This window comes from Typopeltis vanoorti, chromosome 26 (genome assembly GCF_054136105.1).
Source record: "Typopeltis vanoorti isolate ZY-2024b chromosome 26, IOZ_Tvanoo_1.0, whole genome shotgun sequence".
Taxonomy (NCBI): Eukaryota; Metazoa; Arthropoda; class Arachnida; order Uropygi; family Thelyphonidae; genus Typopeltis; species Typopeltis vanoorti.
In genome coordinates, this window is record NC_143574.1 from 20,832,117 (window position 1) to 20,855,776 (window position 23,660).

At 35.0% G+C, this 23,660-nt stretch overlaps 1 protein-coding gene, 1 non-coding gene and 1 pseudogene across 3 annotated transcripts in view; 2 read left to right on the top strand and 1 right to left on the bottom strand.

Moving 5' to 3' along the window:
- Positions 1 to 23,660, top strand: part of LOC150092389 (lactadherin-like) — a 175,770-nt gene that overhangs the window by 81,444 nt on the left and 70,666 nt on the right. For both annotated transcript variants that reach the window (XM_090414957.1, XM_090414958.1), the window contains exons 5-6: positions 2,122 to 2,244; positions 15,469 to 15,607. In XM_090414957.1, coding sequence (XP_090271083.1) covers positions 2,122 to 2,244; positions 15,469 to 15,607 — 262 coding nt within the window. The remainder of the gene's footprint in view (positions 1 to 2,121; positions 2,245 to 15,468; positions 15,608 to 23,660) is intronic.
- On the bottom strand, positions 22,838 to 22,998 carry LOC150092390 (U2 spliceosomal RNA; annotated as a pseudogene).
- Positions 22,967 to 23,164, top strand: LOC150092391 (U2 spliceosomal RNA). The gene has a single exon (XR_016550589.1). It is a non-coding gene; the product is annotated as a U2 spliceosomal RNA (small nuclear RNA).

Sequence of the window (23,660 nt, forward strand, 5' to 3'; positions counted from 1 at the left end):
AGCTCTCTTGTTTCAAATACTCCTTATATTTGTGTATAAACATAACAATCCCAGTGTGTGTGTTTGGGGCCATTCTACCAGCACCAACATTCTCTATTCTAGTTACTATACCACACCTCTCTCTCTCTCTCTCTCTTTGGTCTGGCCACTCCCGTTTCCCTGATCCTAACTCTGATTTCTATTCCTACCTGTCTCATCCTCACCTTTATGCATTCCATCATCTTGTGCTGTTGCAACAACATCTTCAACCTCATATCCATCTTCCTCCTGTCATGCAATCTATTTATTTGTGCTTTCCTGTTTCACAAGTAGACTGATCATTTATTACATTAACTTCTTGACTCTGTGTCTTCTCAGAAAACAATAGACTTTCTAAATGTAATCCATCAGCTTTAAATGATTCCAACTTCCCTTCAAATTCATTTCACAGGTTTACAAATTGAACCTCCCTTTGCCTCACACAACTCAGCCATCTTGCTATTCATTATCTCTGTTCTCCTTCTCAATTCACTGTTGTCATATCTGGGCAACATGCCTACAACTTTCCCAACAACACTATTCTTCTTTACCTGCTGCAACAACTTCCTCAAGTCTCTATCAACATTTTGTTTCTCCCCAACTAAGTTATTTGTGCTGCCCACAACTATCATTAATTTTGATGCTTGGTCTTTCCTTTTCTGCAATTCAGTTATTTGCTTCATTGTTCCACTAGGAAAGCATGTTTTGTGCACTTTATTTGTAATCACACCTCTAATGATCAAGTCCCCATACAATGATATACGACTCTTTTCTTTAGATGTTTAATATCCTCTTCCAGATGTTTCATTTTGATTTTCATTTTCACTAACTCCTGTCTAAGCTTGTCTACTATGGTCCTGACACTTGCTTTCATTTCTAATTGCTCTTATCTATCGAGACACTTTTCACATAAGTTAATGTTTTCCTTCTTCTCATTTACCCAAACAGTCCACAAATCTTTCGGTGCATACATATAGCAATTTTTGCAATGCATCCATTGCAAAAAATCCAAGGCACAGCGAGACTTTTGTATAGAAGCCTTCCATGCGGCTGAGACACGTTTCTTTATGAACACCATTTTCAGAAGCAGAAGCAGTATGAACAAACAAGTAGCAAAATATGATATAAACAGCAAAAAATTTCAATAACAACAACAACAACAATAATAAATTTAGTTTAATCCTTTATCCAAGTGTGAGCAAACAAAGTTTGCACCTGAAAATATCTTCAGGACTGTAGCAAGGTGGTGCAACTGTTGGCAACTCGGAGCAAAGGTGGACTCACACTTGGATAAAGGATTAAGTTAAATTTATTATAGTCTAACCAAGTGCAAAATAAACTTCCAACAACAACACTGAAGGACACTTGTATCCAAACTGAAAAAATGTAGCACAATTTGTGATAAAAAGCCACAAGTGGACACAAAAGTCAAAAAGTGGCAATTATTTTCAAAATGATTAATATATGTGCACACATTACAGATACCAAGAAATTGTATACTTAGTTTAATCCTTTATCCAAGTGTAAGCAAACAAGTTTGCTCCTGAACTCTTTTCAAGACTGGGCTACTCGTATAAAGAAGCTACTGACTTCACATCACTTGCCTTAGTATCCCATAATGCAAAGCGCATCTCTTTGCAGACATGTATAACCAAGTGGAAAAACTTCCCAAAATATGCATACACACACATATGCTTATTAATAAAGCAGTCTGAATTAATTGCTGAAGAAACATAACAATGAAATCTTAACTTTGCTTCTTGGCATACATTCCATGAAATGATAGGCGAAGTTTTAGAAATGCTCAGTATTGCTATTATTTTATTATCATCATCATCTGTAGTTTTCCCCGTGAAGTCCGAAGTCCTCTTGTGATGGAATCTTATTCTGAATGCCACAGTGTATGTCACATTGCATCCCAAAGTGATTCAGACTTTTGCAATTACTACATCTGCACAAAATTCATTCTCACTAACCTATGTTTCTTTTATTTTCGCATCTATGGCTTACTTGCTTTTTTGTTCATTATTGTTTTCATATATCTGTCTTCTTTTGCATCCAAAAGATTTAGGATTCTTAATTACTTCTGTTATATTTCCATAGCTTACAGGAGTTATGACTCAAGGAAGAGGAGATGGGCACCAGTGGGTGACATTTTATCATGTATCTCATAGCACTGATGCATTTCACTGGAAGTACTGTACTGATATTTATGGAAAGAGAAAGGTCAGATCATATTTCAGAAAATAATTTGTAATAATGGAAATCTTTCAATATTTTCTTAACAAATTATACAAATTATGAATATCTTGCCTTATATGAATTTGTAATAATCACTGACATATACTTATTAGCAGTGCTCATTTGTATAATATACTGTAACTGAATGAATTTTGATAGTAATAATGATACGAAACTTGAGATTAATCATGTAATATCCTTTTTGTGACTATTTTAACTCTCAAATAGTAGTAGCTTAAAAATGAATGGAGGCACAGTTTGAACATGTTTGAATATATCTGAATCAATCTTATATGAAAGAATACTGTAACTCAGACTCAGTCCATTAATTCTGAGAATCTTTGAATCTCATTTCCTTAATTAAATTATTATGTTGCATTTCAGGAGGATAAACCGAGTTGGAATTAAGTGGTATTATTAAGTAGGGATATAAAGCAACAGTTGCAAAAAAGAAAACATCGTGGAGGAAATCTAAAGAAAAAAGTGCAAGCATGAAGGATTACTAGTATGGAATATAATAAGGAAGGCCAAATCAGACTATGAGAGAGAATTAGCCAAACAGGCCAAAGTAAACCCAAAAGAGTTTTTCATTATGTAACAAGTATGAGGAAAAATGACTATGGTAGGATGACTTTAAACAGTGCTCATGGTAGGAAGGTGACTGAGCCAAAAGAAATAGTTGAGTTGCTGAGTGATCATTTTGCAAAGTGTATCATCCAGGTGGAGATTTTTCAGTTGCTGATGTTACAGAGACACATATCAAAATTGAGGTAGATGAACAGGTGTTCAGCATATTAAAAAATATTAATGTGAACACAGCAGTTGGACTAGATGGCATATCAATCCATGTACTACGTGAATGGGCAAGAAAATTAGCATTACCTCTGACAAAGGTGTTCAAATCTAAGTCTCAGCACTGGCAGGGTTCCAAGGGAGTGGAAAGAGGGTAATATAGTACCATTGCATAAAGGTGGCTCCAAGACAGAGTAGCAAACTATAGACCACTTAATATATCAGGAGTGGTTGTTAAAGTATTGGGAAAGTATTGGCATCCCTATTCACCCTATTCAGTGGGTGAATAGGGTTGCCATACTCTATAGTGGACAGTATGGCTTTGTAAAGGGTAGGTCTGTCTTAGTAACTTATTCACATTTTATAATAAAGTGACAACAGAATTGGATAAAGATAATAGCTACACCATGATAATGCTTGACTTTGCCAAGGCATTTGACAAAATACCACATGGAAAAGTATTACAAAAACTAGAGCAAATGGGAATGGATATGAGGCTAGTAGCATGGATGGGGGTGGGGATGGCTGATGGACAGACTCCTAAGAGTAGTATATGGTGGAGTGGAATCTAGGAGAATGATGGTGACTAGTGGACTGATGATGCAAAACTGGGGAGAGCAATAATTGATTAAGGTGATGTAGATATCCTGCAGGATGATTTAAATAAATTGACATTGTGGGATAATGATTGTCAATTTAATGTTGCAAAGTAAGGTTATGCACTTTGGATTGAAAAGGATGCATATGATGTTATTATTATTATTTAGGCCTCCATGGAGTCAAAAGACTCATCGTGGGAGGTCCTTTCTAAGAAACACAAGTCCATCAAGACTCATCGAGGGAGGTCCCTCCTAGGAAACACAAAGTCTATCATACCACACCTTAAACGCATTGACCGTTCTCGCTCTCACCACTCTATCAGGCAATGCATTCCATGGTTCATCCACCCTCCATGCAAAGAAACCACTCCTCACCCTCTTTCTCACAGTTTCCTTTCGTAACTTCCAGGGATGAATGTGTCTATCATATTGATGGTATTGGATTGCAGGAAATTGATAACACTAGGGACTTGGGGATAATGGTGGCCAAAGAGTTGAAGTTCAGAGGGCATATTGCAGAAGGTGGTAAAATACCTCAAAGGATTACTTAGATGTTAAAAAACATACTAACAAGTAAAGATAGGGAAGTTATTTTCCCTCTTTATAAGGCTATGATTTGGCCACATCTTGACTATTATGTGCAGATTTAGTAACCTGGGTTTCTTGGGGACCAGAAGTTGATAGAGAGGATTCTGAGACGAGTGACCAAGATGGTGACAGGTCTGTGGAATACTCCCTACTAGGATAGGTTGAAGGGTTGTGGGTTACAAAGTTTAGTTGATAGGCAGAAAAGAGGGGACATGATAGAAACTGTTTAAGATATTAAAAGATTTTTATAAAATAGATGCACATGAAATTTTTCAATATATGACAAATAGTCAGAGAAGTAGGGTACCCATGAACATTGTGTAAGAGTGTGGTTAATAGGGGGGTGTGAGGACCAGATTTTTTGCACCAAGAATGGTGAGCGAGTGGAATGGATTGCCAAAATTTTGTTGTGAGTTCCCTGATGGTGAATGGATTCAAGGAGAGGTATGATAGGATTTGTGTGTATAATAGTTAATTTGGGTCTCCCACGACGAGTCTCTAGACTCCATGGAGATGCCATAAAATAATAATAATAATAATAATAATTTAAAATTAGAGGCTAAAATAAATACATTCTGCTTTTTATTACATGTGTGATTCATTTTTTTTATAGAGTGACAATATCTCTTATGAGGTAAGGACTGTACATGCATTACTTTGGATGTTCAAACAGGGTACCAAGATGACAATGACTTCTTGATGTACATCTTTTAAAGTTAATTTAACTGAAAAGTAAAAGGCCCTACTTAAACTTTAGAGCTGCCAATGATTTAGAGAGAACCAACAGATCATGTAACAGATTATGAATTAATGTATCTAGATTTTCTATGATAAACAAACGCCATTCATATCTGCCATAAGACTGGTGACTCACCTATAGATCTTATAGCATCTATTCCAGCACTGAATGATGATGAAGCTTCTTTTTCCAGTGAAGATAAGAAGTCATCATCAGATGAAAGCATTTATGAAATTACCAGCAAATTGCATCCTGAGTGAACAGAAGAATTAAACTTATTAGGATCTGAACCAGCACTCTGAGATGCTAGGATCTCATCTTCATTATGGAACTTATTAGCTCGGGGAACAAGAATTTCTGCTTAGAAATAGCAATAAAATCTTAACTTCATATTTTGAGACAAAGCGTGAGACTTTTTATTGCTAAGTTATAAGTGGCATTTTGGAGAAAAGAATGAAGTTCATAAGCTGACTGTTTCTTGTTTGCAAAAACCCTTCCAAAATAAAATACAGTAAAGAACCCTTCTACACCTCTCACACCTGTGATAAATATAAAGGATAGTTTAAAGTATGTCCGAATTGATGAAAGTAATAAGGTACAAGAACTTCCATTAAATGTTTGTAGTGATTTAAAAGTAACTACATTACTTCTAGGTACAATGGGGGGGGGGGGGATTTACAAAACATTGATGTGTTCTATGCTTATGGGAAAAAAAGGACAATGACAGAACGTTATATGAAGAAAAGATGATCTTTATCTTTTTCAAAAGATTTTACACCAGGAAGAAAGAAGAGCACAGATTCAAGTCCCTCATTGGCATCATCAAAATATTTCTCTTCTCATTGCATATCAAACTAGGTCTCATGAAAAATCATTGTTGACATATTGAACAAAAAACACGTCTATGTTCCAATATTTAATTTCAAGACTTCCAAAATAATTCAAAAGCCAAATTTAAGGAAGATATATTTGTTGAATCTTAAATTAGGGACAGCTTAAAAGATGGAGAATTTGAAAAGAATCTAACTAAAATAAAACTAGAGATCTGGAAATTACTTAATACACGTTGCAGAGTTTTGGAACAATGATAAAGTGAAAATTCTACAGAAACAACTTATCAAACTCTATCAACTTATATCAAAGTACCACAATATGGAGTATGGGATCAGAATGCAACTGATGATTTGCTTCAATCTCACCCAGCTTCTTTCCTCAAAAATCTTGGTGCAGTGAGTGACAAAAAGGGCAAACAGTTTTCCACCAGGATGTCATAATAATAGGTTGATGAGATCAGAGAAAACAGAATGCTAACTTGATGGGTGATTACTGTTGTTTTTTTACCAAACAGAGACATTTATTATTATTATTACATGACACCTCCAGGGAGTCCAAGGACTCATCGCGGGAGGGCACACTACTCTACTTCGCTAAATACATCTCATCCACTCCACTATTACTTAATTCTCCAACTACGACACTACTACCATCAATGCCATCTGTCACCCATCATCACCAACAACAGTATTTTTTGTCTGTAAATTGTGTATGTTTTGAAGGCCAATTTTTCTGTACGCAGGATGAAAAACCTGAGTTTCTGAGAGAAAAAACCCTGCTACCACCATATGAGATCGGCTAACACACCTTCAACTGAAAAAGCCCATATAAGGATTCCCCTCATCATGACGATAATTGAACTTAGGTCTTTTCCAATTGAAGGGCGCAATGTTCCACTGTTTTTCCAATTGCGCTATGGCAGCTCATTATCAGGAGGTTCTTTTATGTGAACCCTGCCTACAAAAAGGTAGACCTTTGTACATTAATAATTTTGCCGTAAGTGTGTTGCATGTGTTACACAATGTCCAGTAATATGTTGCCATTATAGAAGTGCCGTTGATGACGTTGCGCCTTTGATTGGAAAAGGCCTTAGTTCAATTCTCGTTGTGATGGGGGGAATCTTTATATGGGTTTTTTTCAATTGAAGGTGAATGAGCCGATTTCATACAGAGGTAGGAGGGTTTTTCCTCCCAGAAACTTGGGTTTTTCATCCCACATATAGACAAATCAGCCTTCAGCACACATGCAGTTTACAGACAAAAAAAATACTAGTGGTGGTGGTGGTGGGTGGTAGATGACATTGGTGATGAGTCTTTGGAGGCATCATGAAATAATAATAATAATAATAATTGTACTATGGGTAGATTCAGGGTTAGATCATCTGGAAATCTTTCTCTGAAGACCAAACATGGATCTTTTCCAAATAAAAATCACTTCAAGTCTCCAGTAAGCGGGGTGATAGTCATATTATTATTATTATTATTATTATTATCACACCTTCCGTGGAGTTTGCAGATTCATTATGGAAAGTTCATTTAACTGACAACATATTAATCATACCAAATCTTAAAATCCTTAATACTATCCTGCATCGACAGCATGTTCTGGCAATGTGTTCCATTCACCCACAATTCTCCATGTAAAAAATCTACTCCCCACACTCCTCTTCACCACACTCTTACATAATCTCTAGTTCTTTCCCCTCTAACCTTCTACTAGTTTTATAATCCCCTCTGTTTTAATTCAATAAAACTCCCTCACTAACTTAAATGTCTCCATAACATATTTATTGAATTAATGATACTGAGACTGAATGCATATTAATTATCAAGGTTGTTAGTACATTTTGTAGCAAATTTTGTGTATAACAGTTAATTGAAACAAAAATGGTAGTAAGAACCAGGTCAACTAGATGCACATGCAAAAATCAAGCGTGTTGAGTGGTGTGGATTTTAATAAGATGGTTTGTTGTTGAGAGTGTAATATGTATTCATGGGCAAATGTAGCAGATATGTTTGTTGAGAGATTAAATAAGAGGAATGCAAGAATGAGGGAGAGTGAATGAAAATAAACAGGTAGTAGGAAGAGTAGTTTATGTATTGTCCAGGTATGACAATGATGAGTTGCAGAGGAGAGCAGAGATTTGGATTGGAATGTTATCAGAAATGTTTGCACTTTGTGAATGTGTGAAATGAGTTTGAGGAATGAATGGAACTGTATTAGAGCAAGGGGTTTTGGAGTGAGTCATTTGAAAAGCTTGCTATTGGAAGGAATGTGAATGATGCAAACAAGGTATAAGCAGAAGTCAGAGATGTAGCAGTAAAGTGCACCAGGTGAAACTCATGTGATTATGAATGTGAGAACTGGAGTGCAAGTTGGACAGCAAAATGGAGTGGAGCAGGCATCTAAGGTGTAAGGAGAGTGGATTCTAAAAGCAGTAATTGAATGCATGCATGTGGATGGTTAGCATAGGAATGGAATGGCTTGAAATGCATGAGGGATGGTTGAGTCTGCGGGAGTATATGGGATGGAAGGTGAACAGACAGGAGCAAGTATGGAGAAGTCACAGATGGGGGCAGCATGAGTAGGACTGGTTATAGACCAAGAAAAGAATTAAATTAAAAATGACATATATCCTTCCATTTCTATTCCTAACAGTATCTGATACCTTTTTTAAACCAATTATCATTGGACATACTGACTAAATCAACACAACAAACCTAGCTCTCTTATTTTGCATGCTCCTTACATTTGCATACAAACATAACAATCCCCCCCCCCCATCTGATTTCCATTCGTACCTGTCTCATCTCCACCTATATCCATTCCATCACCTTGTCCTGCTGCAATCACATTTTCAGTGTTGTGTCCATCTTCCTCCTGGCCTACAACCTGTTTGGCTGTGCTATTCCACATCATAACCACCCTTTGATCATTAAGCTACACTAATATGAAATCCATTCAAATGCAATCATTAGCCTTAAATAATTCCAACTTCTCTTCAAATTCACTCCATAGATTCACAAACTGAATTCCCCACCCCCTTTGCCTCACATCAGCCATCTTGCTATTCATCATCTCCTCTCTCCTTCTCAGCTCATGTTAACATATCTGGGCAACATGCTAACTTCCCCAACAACACTATTATCCTTTACCTCCCACAACAACTTCCTGAAATCCCTATTCATTCCTGCCCACAACCACCACTAATTCTAATGCCTGCTCTTTCCTTCTTTTCAAAGCATCAGTTATTTGTTTCAGTGTTTCCACCAGAACAGCATATTTTATGTTGTGTACTTTGTTATTCATCAATCTCTAATAACAGTCCCTATACAATGCTAAACGATTATCATTTGATTCTTTCTTCATAATACTAACTTCGCATCAGCCAATTTCTTCTTAAGATATTTAATCTCATTTTCCAGGTGCTTCATTTTACTCTTCATTTTCATCAACTCTTGCCTAAACTCTTCCACTCTGTTCTGTTTTTCATCATTACTAACTTGCATCGAATTTCTGCTTACTACCAGCAATAATGCTAACTCTCATTTTGAAACATTTGTAACTTATCATTACACTTTTCACATACATTAATACTTTCCTTCTGTTTTTGTTCATCCTGTCCACAAATCTTGCACATTTTTTGATATTTACATAAAACAATTTTTGCAACACAACTACTGAGAAAAATCCAGGGCAAAACTCAACTTTGTGCTGAAGCTTTCTATGTTGTAGACATGCTTCCTTATGGACACCATTTTCAGAACGCAGTAAGCAGTAGAAACATGAACAATTAGCAAAAATGCAAATATAAAAAATTACAACAAACACTACTGAAGCACACTTGTATCTAGCATGAAAGAAATAAAGTGCAATGATACAAAAAAAAAAAAAATCCACGCTAAACTATTTACAACACTAAGTTAAGGGGGATAAAAATCCCTTATTGTTTTTCAGCCAGTAAGCAAAACTAAGATCGAAAACTACGATCTGAACATTTCATGCCGAACGAACTGTCGGCGGATCCAAGCGTAAGTGACCACTTGGTAGTGCCGCACCAAGGCACTACCAAGTGGTGGTAGTGCCTTGGTGTGGCAAGAATAGTGAGGGAGCTTGCTCCACCTTTGCAACGAGTGGCCTCGTTGCAAAGGTGGAGCAAGCTCCCTCACTATTCTTGATATTTTCTCATAATGTAAAAACACACAGCTCCTAGGAGATGTAGTATTGTTTTACATTATGAGGAGAGGTCAGTACCCAGACCGGTTTCAACCTTTTTTGAGGTCTCATCAGTGAGTAGCTAGACATAGAATATCAGAGTTTAAGTTAAAAGAACTTACATACTTTTGCTATACGATTGCCAGAAAGGTGTGTCACTATATTATATTATAACATATTATAACTAAGATGAAAAGCCAAACGGCTATTTTTATCCCCCCTTAACTTATCAACCTCGCCAGAAAAAAATAGCTGTTTGGCTTTTCATCTTATTTACAACACTGTTTTCTTAGCACATTTCAAATATACTGCTGCAGTCACTCCAACACTAGTGACACTTATACCAGGCAATGATTTTCACTTTTCACCTAAAGGCATTCACAGATGTCCATCCCAAAGATGGGATTGAATCCACAATGTCTTGATTTTGTAGAGCAAGTATGCTATCCACTCAGCCATCCAGGTCGTTCAAAGTAAATATAAGTATAGTAAAATATGCAAGTAACTCATAAATAGCTTCTAACTCATTCTAATTCTATAACGATCAAGTATGTGTACTTATCAAACTTCAATTTCAGAAAAATTAAAGGAGTGCAGCTAAGGAGAGAGAGAACCATTTTCCTCATTGATTAATATCACCTTTAAAATTCTAACATTGTCTTTAAAAAAAGAAATAAAATGTGTGGTGAAATATACTGCTGATCTGGTGTTTTATTGATTTTCAGCTATGAAAGAGATTCAGACTAAAGGTTACCTTTTTTTTTTTTTTTTTTTTTTTTTTTACTGACCATGAAGAAAGATAATCAAGGAATTAGACTCTACTGATAGCATTCATTCAATCTGTCTTTAAGTAAACATTCTGAAGCAATGCTGTAACCAAGCAATGTTGCACTTCGTGCAAAACCAATTGTATGTCCTGTCTACCTAAAAAAAAAAAAAAAAAAACATTTTAGTTTTTAATTTTTAATTAGAGAAAATCTCCTTTAAAACAATATATTAATAAACATTAATATTAATTTGCAGAAAAACCAAAAATTTTGAATTTTTTGTTGCATTTTTATAAAAAGATTGTGCCCAAGGCAAGTTTCACTACATATCGTACCCCATTTTAGTTATATTCTGAAGAGTTATGGTGTTCTTCAGTTAACTTTCTCTTTGGAAAAATGCTGATACTCATCATCCTGAAACAGTGGCAATAAAATCTGTACATAGTGGTCAAGATTTTGTCTAATCAAGCTTTATATATATAGTGTTGCCAAATGAAAGGTACTGAAAACAGCTAAATCTTAAATAAAAGAGCTAAAAAGAACTAAAAAGGAGTTAAAAATAAAGATTTGATGCTAAAATTTTAAAAGTAGTAGCTGATACTTTTAATTTACTTACTTTATTCAAGTTGAAGTAATACTTGCATATAAGTGGCTAAATACACCTTCCATGTGGTCTTCTGCGCTTAATTCACCCATGTTTTCACTTAGATTTTCAGCTTTATTATATGTGGCCATCGTTCCAATATTATTCAGTTGTAGATGCTGGTAAATGATAGTCTGTACAGTACTTGACATACAAAATAGCTGTCAGCATTGGCAATTCCATCTTGTTTCTTAATTTATTGGAACTAAATTCATGGAACTAAAAATTTGTTCAATTTCCACATTAGAATTTGGCAGTATTAATAAATTTATTGCATACTGAGCAATTTCTTTAAATGGATTCATTCCAGATGCATCTTTATATTCTCGTACTTCAGTCCAGAATAGCTCAGTGTTTTCTATATTTGTTCAGTTATTTAAGTAGGTAGTATTGTACTGGTATTCAGAAGCAGCAGCAGCAACATCTTTTTCTGTTTTCAGCATTATTTCTAAGATGGGAGTAACAGGTTTATTTATATGTTTTAGGGTATTGTCAACAGAAAAAGAAGATATCATTCTTAAAATATCCAAGTTTTCAGGCAACCTTTGCTTAAGCTGTTTGAAGAGACCAAGAATAAACTGTCTTGCTCTACTTCTAAGATTTCGCTCATCATTTTGCATTATTTTCTTTCGTATCATCAACTCAAAAATTTTTCTTTCAAATCTGTAACCAAGATTTAGATTGGGATCTAAATAGTCATCAATCTCTCACTCTAGAGGGTCGACCGTGGATGATGGTAGCACTAACATATTAGCAATAGAGCGAATCAAACGAGAAAGGTCTTCAAATAATCTCATCTTATCCGCACCGTTAGATTCGAAAATTTTGTTAACTTGCTGAACTTGAACTAGAACAGGATGCAAAAATAAAAGGTACAACAGATTCCTTTCATCTTTGTACTTCTCCCACAAAATTTGAGCTTTGTAACATTTCTCGGTCACACTCACGACTTCGAAGTGAGTTTTTAATTCCAACCACTGGCTGAGAATTCTGTCTACTGCAGGTTCAATGGAGAGCCACCTTGTTGTACAATTGCTTACAATTTTCAGAGGAGCATCATTTTCGTTGATAGTTTTATACAGCTCTTTGTATGCTGCTTGTCTTGAAGAAGAATGTGAAAACCACTTATACGTTTTGGCAACTAAAAATTCTAATTTTCTTGGAAGAGATTCTGCACAAATGTGAGACATTGCTAGTTGTAATGAATGGCATACACATCTAATTAAAATTAAGGAGGGAATATATGCCTTCAGTTGTTCATAAATGTGATTATTGACACCAACCATAACACTGCCGTTGTCTGTACCAATTGCAATGAGATTTTTAATGTCCAGTTTCTTGGTCAAGAGCTCTTTTTTCAGTGCAGCCAATATACCACTAGCGTCACACTTTTCTAGAACCACGATGCTCAGAAATGTATGCATAATATTGTTGAATTTCTTGCTATAATAAATGATGGCCATTCCTAAAATCTTATTCACTGTGATATCATTCGATTCATCTATTAGCAAGCTGAAATTTTTCTCCAATGTCCACAATTAGATCTTCTTCAAAATGCTCACTTATAATATTCTTTACAGTTGCAGAGCACTTAGTTCGGTGCATTTTTACCTTCTGGCATAATTTCACTGTCCGGGATGATATTTTTGCAAAGATCTACTAGATGATCGCAACTGTTGAATGATGAGTGACAACAAAGAAATAATGCTAACCTACCTTCAAAGTTTGCAGTCTCATCAGACTTTTTCACAAGCATATTTGAAATAGGAAGAGCCTTATATGGAACTGCAGCAAGATGTTTCTTAGTTTTGCTATGCTTTACAAGTTGACAATATTTAGCAGCTATATCACATTTGCAAAACTTACAGTGGCCTTTTGTAGCATCACCAGGAACTTCATACAACCATTTACTAAACATTCCCATTTGCAACCACTCCCTCCTAAATTTTTGCTTGTAAGCTTTATTTTTCTCTTTGCTCATTTTGAAAGAAGGGTATACAACTCTTTACTGCAACGAATTACAATCAGTCTTTGAAAACTTCCAACTCGCTATTGTAACTACCAATCAGAACACTGTGCAAAGACTAACTTGTACTGGTGCTATCAACTTTAAGGCGACAAAATGGTAGACTGATGGGCCACGTGACTGACTGATGTCATCATGCGTTTGAAACATGTACGATGCTCGCACCAAACATACAATACAATTCCTTATCAAATGCGAACATCTGGAAAACTTTTAAAACAATTTCTTTAACAGTAAGTTATAAAAACAACTAAAAAGAGCTGAAACTAGTTCTGAAGAAGCTAGGTGCTAGATTAAAATTTTTGGAGCTAGAGAAAAAAAAAAAGAGCTAGATCTAGCTTCAAAAGAGCTAAGTTGGCAACACTTATATATATATATTGTGGGGAATTTGTTTAAATTAACTTTTTTATAATAATATTTTCCAGCAGTACATAGTGTGCCTGTTAAGTAATGAGATTGATTTTTCACAGGACAGCCCTTTGAATAAAAGCAACAAACATGTTTATAATTTGGACTGTTAGTGTGTTGTGATTGCAGGTGCAACTTTTGAGTCAGGTGATGTGCCAACCATTGAAGTAAGAGTGGAGTGTATCAGAGATTCCGTTATGGAGCAAAGAGCTGTGATAAAATTTTACTGTAAATTAGGAAAACAACTACTACAAAAGGGTACCAGGACCTAAAAAAACGTTTATGGCGATGACTGTCTGAGTTGTGCACAGGTGTTCCGTTGGTTTTCAATGTTTAAAGAGGGGAGAGAGTCCCTGTAGGAAGAACCATGCTGTGGACGGCAAGTTTCTGAATGGACAAATGAAAATGTGATGAAAGCTAAGGAAATTGTTGCCCATGAGAGTGACAGGTGATTAACCATTAGGCTACTCACTGTACAGTTTGGTGTCAGTAAGGAAACAGCCAGATGAATCTTAGAAAGAGATTTGCACAAGAGGAGCACTTGGTTGCATGTTGTCGAAATTTCATCCATGCAGTTGATCAAGATTGTGATGTGTTGCAAAGGATTGTCACCAGTGATGAAAGTTGGTGTTTTTCAGTTTGATCCAGAAACAAAATGCCAAAGCATCGAATGGCATGGAACATCTTCTCCCCAGCATAAGAAAGTCAGATTGCAAATATCCATGTCAAGATAATGATCATTGTTTGTTTTTTTTTGATGCTGCTAGTAATCTGCTGCAAATTTGTTCCTGAGGGCCACAGTGAATGGTCAGTATTATTTAGGAGTAATGCAACATCTGTATGCCCGCATGCAATGTGTCAGGAAAGAATTGTTTCACTACAACAATTGGTTTCTGTTGCACAACAATTGCACCCGCATACTTTGCACTGTTTGTGAAGCAGTTCTTGGCTTCAAAGTCGATCTGTGTGATCAAACATCCCCCCCCCCCTTGTTCACCATATTTGGCTCCCAGAGACTTTTTCCTCTTTCCAAAGATAAAGTGTCTTGAAAGGGGGAGTTCTTTGGTGATATTTGAGGACATCTAATATGATGTGACCCAGAGACTGAAGGAGGTTCCCATTCAGGACTTCCACTGTACCTTTGAACACCTGTATGACAGTTCCAAAAATAGTTCTTTATTTTGATATAATAATTGTTATTTCATTACTTAACAGGCATGCTGTGTATGCCATCAACTACATAAAAATTTATTGCCAATCATTATTTTGGGCACTGAACTTTCTCGAAGAGGTATACATACCCTTATTGAGAAGGGGCATTCAGACATCTTGAATCCTATCTTGTACATCACTGGAACTACTCTGCTCAGATATGTTTTCTTGAAATGGCTTTGAAAGTGCCCTCATAAACATGCATCAATGGACACAAAGAAATTTCTGTCTACTAGTGAATATGCACCACAAAAGTAGTAATGTGAAATGTTAATTTTAATACAGGTTCATAAGAGATATATAAAAATAGAGTATTATAAATATTCACACTTGTATGACTTCATTCAGTTTTGATGAACCTCTCATTGCTGATAAATTTTTTACAGTTATTTCAAGGAAATGTTGATTCACATTCTGTCAAATATAACTACCTTGATCATCCAGTTAATGCACGATTTATTCGTGTTCATTTGATGGAGTGGCAAAAGCATCCAAGCATGAGGCTTGAATTGGTGGGTTGCCAAGGTAACATGTAGTGCTTTATTTTATAAGCAGCTTAATTCTTTTTAAATTGAATTAAAATTCTTTGCAATTCAAAATCTTACTTATAAAATTAACAATTCCTAAGTAAATATTGATTCTCATATCAGGAAATCATTATTTATAATTGTTCAGATTATTATAATTAGTTATTATTATATCACTTGCATGGAGTCTTTGCTGGAGGTTGACTACAAGGGTAGATGGTCAAGTATGGTTCATTGGAAATTTCCCTGTAGGCTGTCATGCAAATGGGCCTAAATGTTTGCCATGGTGTTTTTTTGCTTGTTTGCTTGTATTTATTTAATCGTGCGAGTATTATTTTTTATTCTGAAAATAAGATCATAAATAAAAAAAATGCTTCTGAAATGCCTGCAGCAAATGATACAAAATAGACATATGACAATGTAATTAATGAGTGTGCTGCAATGAGTGTGCTGTCCATCACTTCAACATCCCCAAGAAACCCAGGTCATATCAAGCCTTATACCTGTGCTTATTATACCCTGCTTATCAGTGTGTATCTTGCAGTTCAGTTCCATCTGTATAATGTGCAAGCTGTAGTTTTTTCATCCCAAAGTTTATAACTTTATACTTTGAACTGTTAGCCATTATCCTTTGCCCAAACTACCAGTCTGTTTAGATCACTGTTTTTCAAACTTTTCTGACCATGATCCACAATAAAAAATAGATTTTACATCTCAACCCAGCATGCATGCACACACACACACACTGTGTCTGTGTGTGCATGCGTGTGTGTGATTTCCACTCATGAAAGGTTAAAGCCTATATCACGTTAGTGCCATGAGTGGCTTAAGAATTTCTTTTTCTGTTTTTATTCATTTTATAATTTTTTTTTGTATTTTTGTTTATTTTTTACATAGTCTGGAAACCCTGCTCTAGAAACCAAACATTGAACCTTTTCAAGCCACTTCAGACTTCTAATAAGTAGGATGGTAGTCTTACGATAGGCAATGAACTTCATCTCCCACCTGAACACAATCACAAACATCCGTGCCCATGTTGGAATTTGAAACCATGACCTGTGGGTTGGAGAGTGATATGCTATCCACTTGGCCAATCAGGATCACACACACACACACACATATATATATATAGCCACATTCTCTTTTCAGCTAACTCAGACGAAGGCCGCCAACACATTGTGAACTGGACTCAAACTTCTAACATCCATGTGTGCTATGATGAACTCGAGAGAAAGATTGTCGAATCTAGGGAAATTTCTCTAGATTCCTCTCATATCAACAACAGCCTGAGTTTTAATCTCTCTGACGCATGTGTTGCCTCTGTTCAGTACTGCCGCACTCGTGACAGCGCGTAGTATACATTTGTTTGGAACTCAAGCTCGCATTTTGTTTTCAAACACGCTACTGTCTTTTTGTACTTGTTTTGTTATTACAATTTTAAGTCTCTGTAATTCTTTATATACTTCTTTGATTGTGATACCTGAAGATGTTGATCAATTCAATGAAGCTGGTGTACTAGTAGTATCTTTTCAAATATATCATGTCATCTTTTTATCTCTCGGTATCAGTCATTAAAGCTTTTTCATATATATATATATATATATATATATATATATATACACACACGACAGAATGATCATTGACTCGGTTAACATACATAGTTTTATGAAGAATTAAATTACCAGAACCGAGATTTAAGTAAAAAGGTTTTAATATAAACACACTACTAGTTTCGGCCTGTAACAGCCTTCTTCAGGTGACATTATAAAAGAAAAAACATGAGAGACATTACTTACAAGAGACAGCGAGTGAGTGCATTATCAAGTCATATCCTTTTCTCGGCTAATCCTAATGATGATAACCAAAGTCACAAAGTCTGCAGAAAAATCTACTAACATCTTCCGTTGCAGTGACGAAATAGAGAGAAAAATTGTGGAATCTAGAGAAATCATCTTCAATCCTGTTCATCTAAATAACAACTTAAGCTACAACCTCCCAGATAGTCATTCAGCTGTAATCATGTACTGGCGTTCACGTGATGCAGCAAACACGCACTCTCCCAACAATGCAACAAACGAAAGGACAGCTTCAAATACAACTACAACGTTTTCATGCTAATTATGTATAAAGACTGTCTGTGTTGTTCATAGTCTTTTAACCCTCAATGTTTAGTGTTTTTTCTTTTATAATGTCACCTGAAGAAGGCTGTTACATGCCGAAACTAGTAGTGTGTTTATATTAAAACCTTTTTACTTAAATCTCAGTTCTAGTCATTTAATTCTTCATAAAACTATATATACACACGCACACACACACACACACACACACATATATATATATATATATATATATATATATATATGAAAAATAAATTAGTTTGAATGACTATAATACCGAGAATAAAAAAGAATCAGGTTTAATGCTGAGATACTACTAGTTTCATTGAAAAAATCAACTTCTTCAGGTATCAAAGACAAAGAATTATATAAAAAAATAACAGAGACATTATAAAATCACATCAACAGATCTAATATAAAAGACCGTAGTACAGTTTAAACAGGAATGTGTGCTGGAGTTCCAATTGAAGTTAACTACATGCGTGAGTTATCACAAGAGCACCAATACTGGACAGTGGCAATGTGTGTGTCAGAAAGATTGTAGCTAAGGCTGTTGTTTATATGGGATGAATCAAGGGATATTCCTTTAGATTCGATTATCTTTCTTTCGAGCTCAACATAACACATATGTACATTAGAAGTTTGTGGTACGAGGTGTTGGTGGCCTTCATTCGAGTTAATAGAGAAGAGAACATGGCTTGAGAGAGCGCTGGCTCTGGTCCTATTGTAGGATATGTCTCTTCTGTGTTCCTCAATACATAAAAGGATAGATTTAGCCGTCTGACCATATTGCGGTTAGACAGCTAAATGGTGTTGATGATATATATATATATATATATATCATCAACACCATTTTCTATCCACTGCTGGATGAAGGCTCCCCCCCCCCCCCTAAAGTCCTCCATTCTTGAGTCTTACTCTGCCTCTGAGATCCTGCGATCTCTTTAATCTCATCCTCCTGCTAAAGATGCCAAGCTATTTTAAACCTGGTTTTACTCCATTTTAACATATAACATCTTATATGTTGCATCTTTAACATATAACATATATTATACCCAAGGTAAAAAACTTTCTATATAATTTCTTCTTTACAGTCACCTTCTACCGTGATCTTTTGTCCTATGTTTAAACATTGGAGGTTACTATATCAATTTCCTGGTGTTCCATTTGTACCGACTTTTTAGTAATGTATTCATTATACATTATTTTTGTTTTGTAATTGTTTATAATTAATCTTTTCTTTTTACTTTCTGCATTCAATTCAGTGATCATTTCTTGAAGTTCTTCAGAGTTTTCCTAAAAGAACATTGTTATCAGCAAATCAAAGGTGATTTAGTTCTTTCCCATTTACCATAATTCCTCTATTTTTCCAATCCAAGTTTTTAACAATTACTTCTAGGGCTGCTGTAAATAATTTAGATCAAATGGCATCTCCCTGTCAAACTCCCTTTTTTATAGGAAATTTCATAACTGTTCCTGATTTCAAAGATGCAGTTGTATTTATATATATAGGTAACCCTCGTATAACGGTATTTATACAATGCAGTTTCGATATAACGCGGTCTACAAATTGCAGTAACCCTTTATCTTTTCATATATTTTTCACCTTGTGACTTAAAAATCAAATTTTATCTTCGTTAAATTAGTGTCTGCCCGTATCGCGCATGTAGTTATAAGTAGCGAATTTTAGGGGAAATACCTTTAGCATGAATCTACATCAATTATTTACCATGTAAAGTGTTAATTATTGTTGAAAGTTGTCTTCGTTTTCTGCCAGGAAAGCGCATTAAAAATCATAAGTGTGTTCATCTCGAGCTGGGCACTTTATTTCCTGGTGAGTTACATACAATATGTAATGCTTTTTTTTTGTAAAAAAATTATTTCCATAGTAATGACCACTTAGAGGGCTTTTGCGATATGGTGGAAAATGAAATTAGTGAATTAATTGATGAGGAAATGAATTTAAATTAGGAGGAACTAGTACAATTAATAGATGATGTCGAACCAAATGACAAGGAAAGTTCTGTCGAAGATTCTAATTGTGATGAATCTGTTAAAATATTCAGTTTAGCAGAATTTTTTAATGGATTCATCAAGTCCAATCCTTCAGATTAGCAGAAGGATTGGACTAGGCAAGAAAGTTAGGAAGATATTTTACGGATAATGATCCCTCGATGAGGGCTCCAGAAAATTCACGAGATAATTGGATATTTGTTTAGCTGTATATTATGAGCGTAATAAAAAATTGCAGTATAATGATAAGTGAGGTCTTATTATTGACTTCTTGATAACTAAACCAGCCAAAGTATGCAATGAGAATTATACAAATGATGTCCCAGAGATTTCAGTGATGACGACTTCCGGCCACTTGTAAATAAAGACCATCTACGAAATGTTCGTTTTGAAGACAGCGATGACGATTAAAATATGCACTTTATCATGTGCAATGAAGTTTATGTACAATTTGTAATTTTATAAGTTTATACTATATATTTGTTTCATAGTTTATATGTTTTCTTAATTTACAGTGAACACAGCCGAACAGACAGACTTAATTTACATGAATTACAAGAATTAAATAAAAATATATTTTTGTTGGGTATGTCATTATTGTTTATATAATTAAAAAAAAAACGATTTCGGAACCTAACCCTACTTTTTCTATGTAATCTGAGTCTCACATAACGCGATTTATATAACCCAGCATTTCTATGGAACCTAACATCCACGTTATATGAGGGTTATCTGTATATGACTAAGTATATCAATGTATATAACTTGACTAAGTATATCTAAGTATACCAAGAAATAATCTACAAACTCTTAGCAAAACTATTTACTTTATGCCTGAAGAAAAATGATGTACACCAACAACATGGAAGAAGGCTACCCTAATTCTGATACATAAAAAACGTGAGATAGAAGACTTAATGAACTGCCGACCTATCAGTCTACTATCAGTGGTCTACAAAGTGTTTACAAAAGTCTTAGCTCATAGGCTTTGTTTGACTCTGAACCTAGCACAACCAAAAGAACAGACAGGCTTTTGAAGGGGTTTTAGTACAATGGTGGACCATATTCAAGTTGTACAGCAGATTATTGAATGGTGTAATAAATATCAATTATCACTCTGTCTTGGTTTTATCAACTATGAGAAAGCCTTTGATTCACTTAAAACTTGTGCAATACTTAAAGCATTACAAAACCAACAAGAGAGTAGCCATACATCAGAACCATCAAATCAGCATACACCAATGCCACAGCAGCAATTCATTTCAATGAAAACATCTCTACTGTGGGAATACAGAGAGGTATATGACAGGGTGACACAATATCTCCAAAATTATTCACAGCATGCCTAGAAGAAATATTCAAACTTCTTGATTGGGAAAGGAAAGGTCTGAAGATAAATAGAAGATATTTAAGCCATTTACGCTTTGCAGATGACATAGTTATCTTTACTTCAACTGCACATGAATTACAGACTCGTATCGATGAGCTCCAAATTGCTAGCAGAACAGCAGGCCTAAAGATAAACCTAAAGAATACCAAAGTTATGTTCCATAGATATGTCCAACCAGAAATAATAAAAATCAAAAATGAAATTTAACAAGTAGATCATTACATATACTTAGGACAACAGATATCAATGGAACAAAATATCATGGATGAAATTAAAAGATGCTTGGGTAGAAAGCATTTGGAAAATTACATTCAATATTCAAAGGCCAACTACCATTATGCCTGAAGAGAAAGGTTTTTAACCAGTGTATTCTTCCTATACTGACATATGGCTGTGAAACATGGACACTGAATGCAAAGGAAATTCAAAAATTAAGAACGACACAATTTAGTATTCTTGGTATCACAAGATTGGATCACAAAAGGAATACATGAATAAAAAATCAAACCAAAGTCTCTGACATCATAGGAAGAGTGAAGCATCTGAAGTGGCAATGGGCTGGGCATATTGCTCGATGACAAGATCAGCGATGGACAAAAAAAGTACTGGATTGGATTCCACGAGAGGAAAAACGACCACAATGCCGACCTAAATCACGTGGATTGATGATATCATCAGATTTGCAGGAGTGACATGGAAAAGGAGAGCCATGGACAGAACGTTTTGGAGTAATCTTGGAAAAGCCTTCATCCAACAGTGGATTGACAATGGCTGATGATGGTGATGATATCAATGGTTTTTTTTTTTTTTCCAGTTCTTTGATCCTTAAGAGCTAAAATAGCTAATGCTGAGATTGGATCAAATGCTTTTTCAAAATCAATAAATGTATTCATTTGTCTTGTCAGTTATTTGTCTTATTACATATATATATTATCAATGGTGCTGTAATTTTTTCTGAATCCTGCTTATTCTGGAGGTTGGCAGAAATCTAGATTGTTTTGTATTCTGTTGTTAATGATTTTTATAAAAATTTTGTATATTGTTGAACGAAGACTGATATGGTGGTAATTTTTAATATATTCTCTTTCTCCCTTTTTAAAAACTATAATAAGGATAGCATTGTTCCAACTCTTTGGTATTCTCTTCTGTCTTAGGCATGATGTATAAATTTGACTTAACATAGTAATGACTGGTACACCACCTGCTTTCAGAACTTCTGTTGGTAATTCATCTTCACCTGATGTCTTTCCATTACTCATGCTACCCATTGCATATTGAACTTCTTCTTTTAAAACATCGTTACATATTTCTTCCTCTTCCATTTGGGATATTACATTTTTGTTTTCATATTGGTTTAAGTCTTGGGAAATCATCATACAACTTGGCAGAAAAGAATTCTAGTTTTCTTATGATCTGTTTTTTTGTCTTTACTAATTTATTTTGTCCTATGGACAACTCTCTTCTCACTCCTTTTAAACTCATATTGTTTTTTATTGTAATCCTAATTCTCCTTGTTCTGAAGTTTCTAATTTCTTGTGTCATCCTTTTTCTTATTGCTTTACATAGCTCCGAGAATTCTATTCTACTTCTCATATCTATATCTCTTTTCATTTCTTTTCTCTTTTTGAGAAAGTTTAGGGTTTCATCAGACAATATATATACATATACACACATAAATAAGGCCGAGAAGTGATAACCCAAGGGTGACTAAGATTATACAATAGGAGACAACTCATGACAAAGGTGGAGCAGGACCAAACACTTCACGATCATCCAAAAATCAGTTTAATATCTTGTGGCTTGCATCAGATGTTAAGCTAATGAGAACATATACTGCATCTTATCTTAGCCAAAAGGCCAAGAACTGAAAAGTGTAGTATCTGTTCTCATCAGTTTAATGACTGGTGCATGCCCATCACCCCCTTCCCCAGGATATTGAACTGATTTTTGGAAAGTGGAAAAATGCATGTAGCTCCCTCCACAAGTTGCCCTACCTCTAAGGGATCAGCTCTCTCTCCATTGGGGAGAAATAAAAAGCACATACACACTATATACTAAACTGAAACAAAGTTTAACAAAACATATCCTTACCAGGACTTATTTTTAACAGTATTCACAACACCAAACAATTTTATCAAAAGATGTGACTGTGAATTGCCTACTAAGGACAAACAGGAAGATCAGTTAACATCTGCCTGGAAGAACATAAAAAATATATTCGGTACTATTACTATGGAAAGTCAGGACTAGCAGACCACACGTTGGACACTCTTTCACACAGGATTTAGAAGAAAACGAATGTGCTATTTAGAAGTCGTTATAGATCTGAAAGATTATTTTTTTGAGTCAATCATGGCCTTAAAGAATTTGCCTAACCTAAACAAATATGGTTGCATTAATTTGCCAAAAATTTGGCAGACTGTTATCATAAGAGCAACTCCCACATAGCTGTAATGTTTTTTTTATTTTAATTTTTATTTATTTATTTATTTATTTTTTACATCATTAGAGGGTGTGAATATAGGACTTTG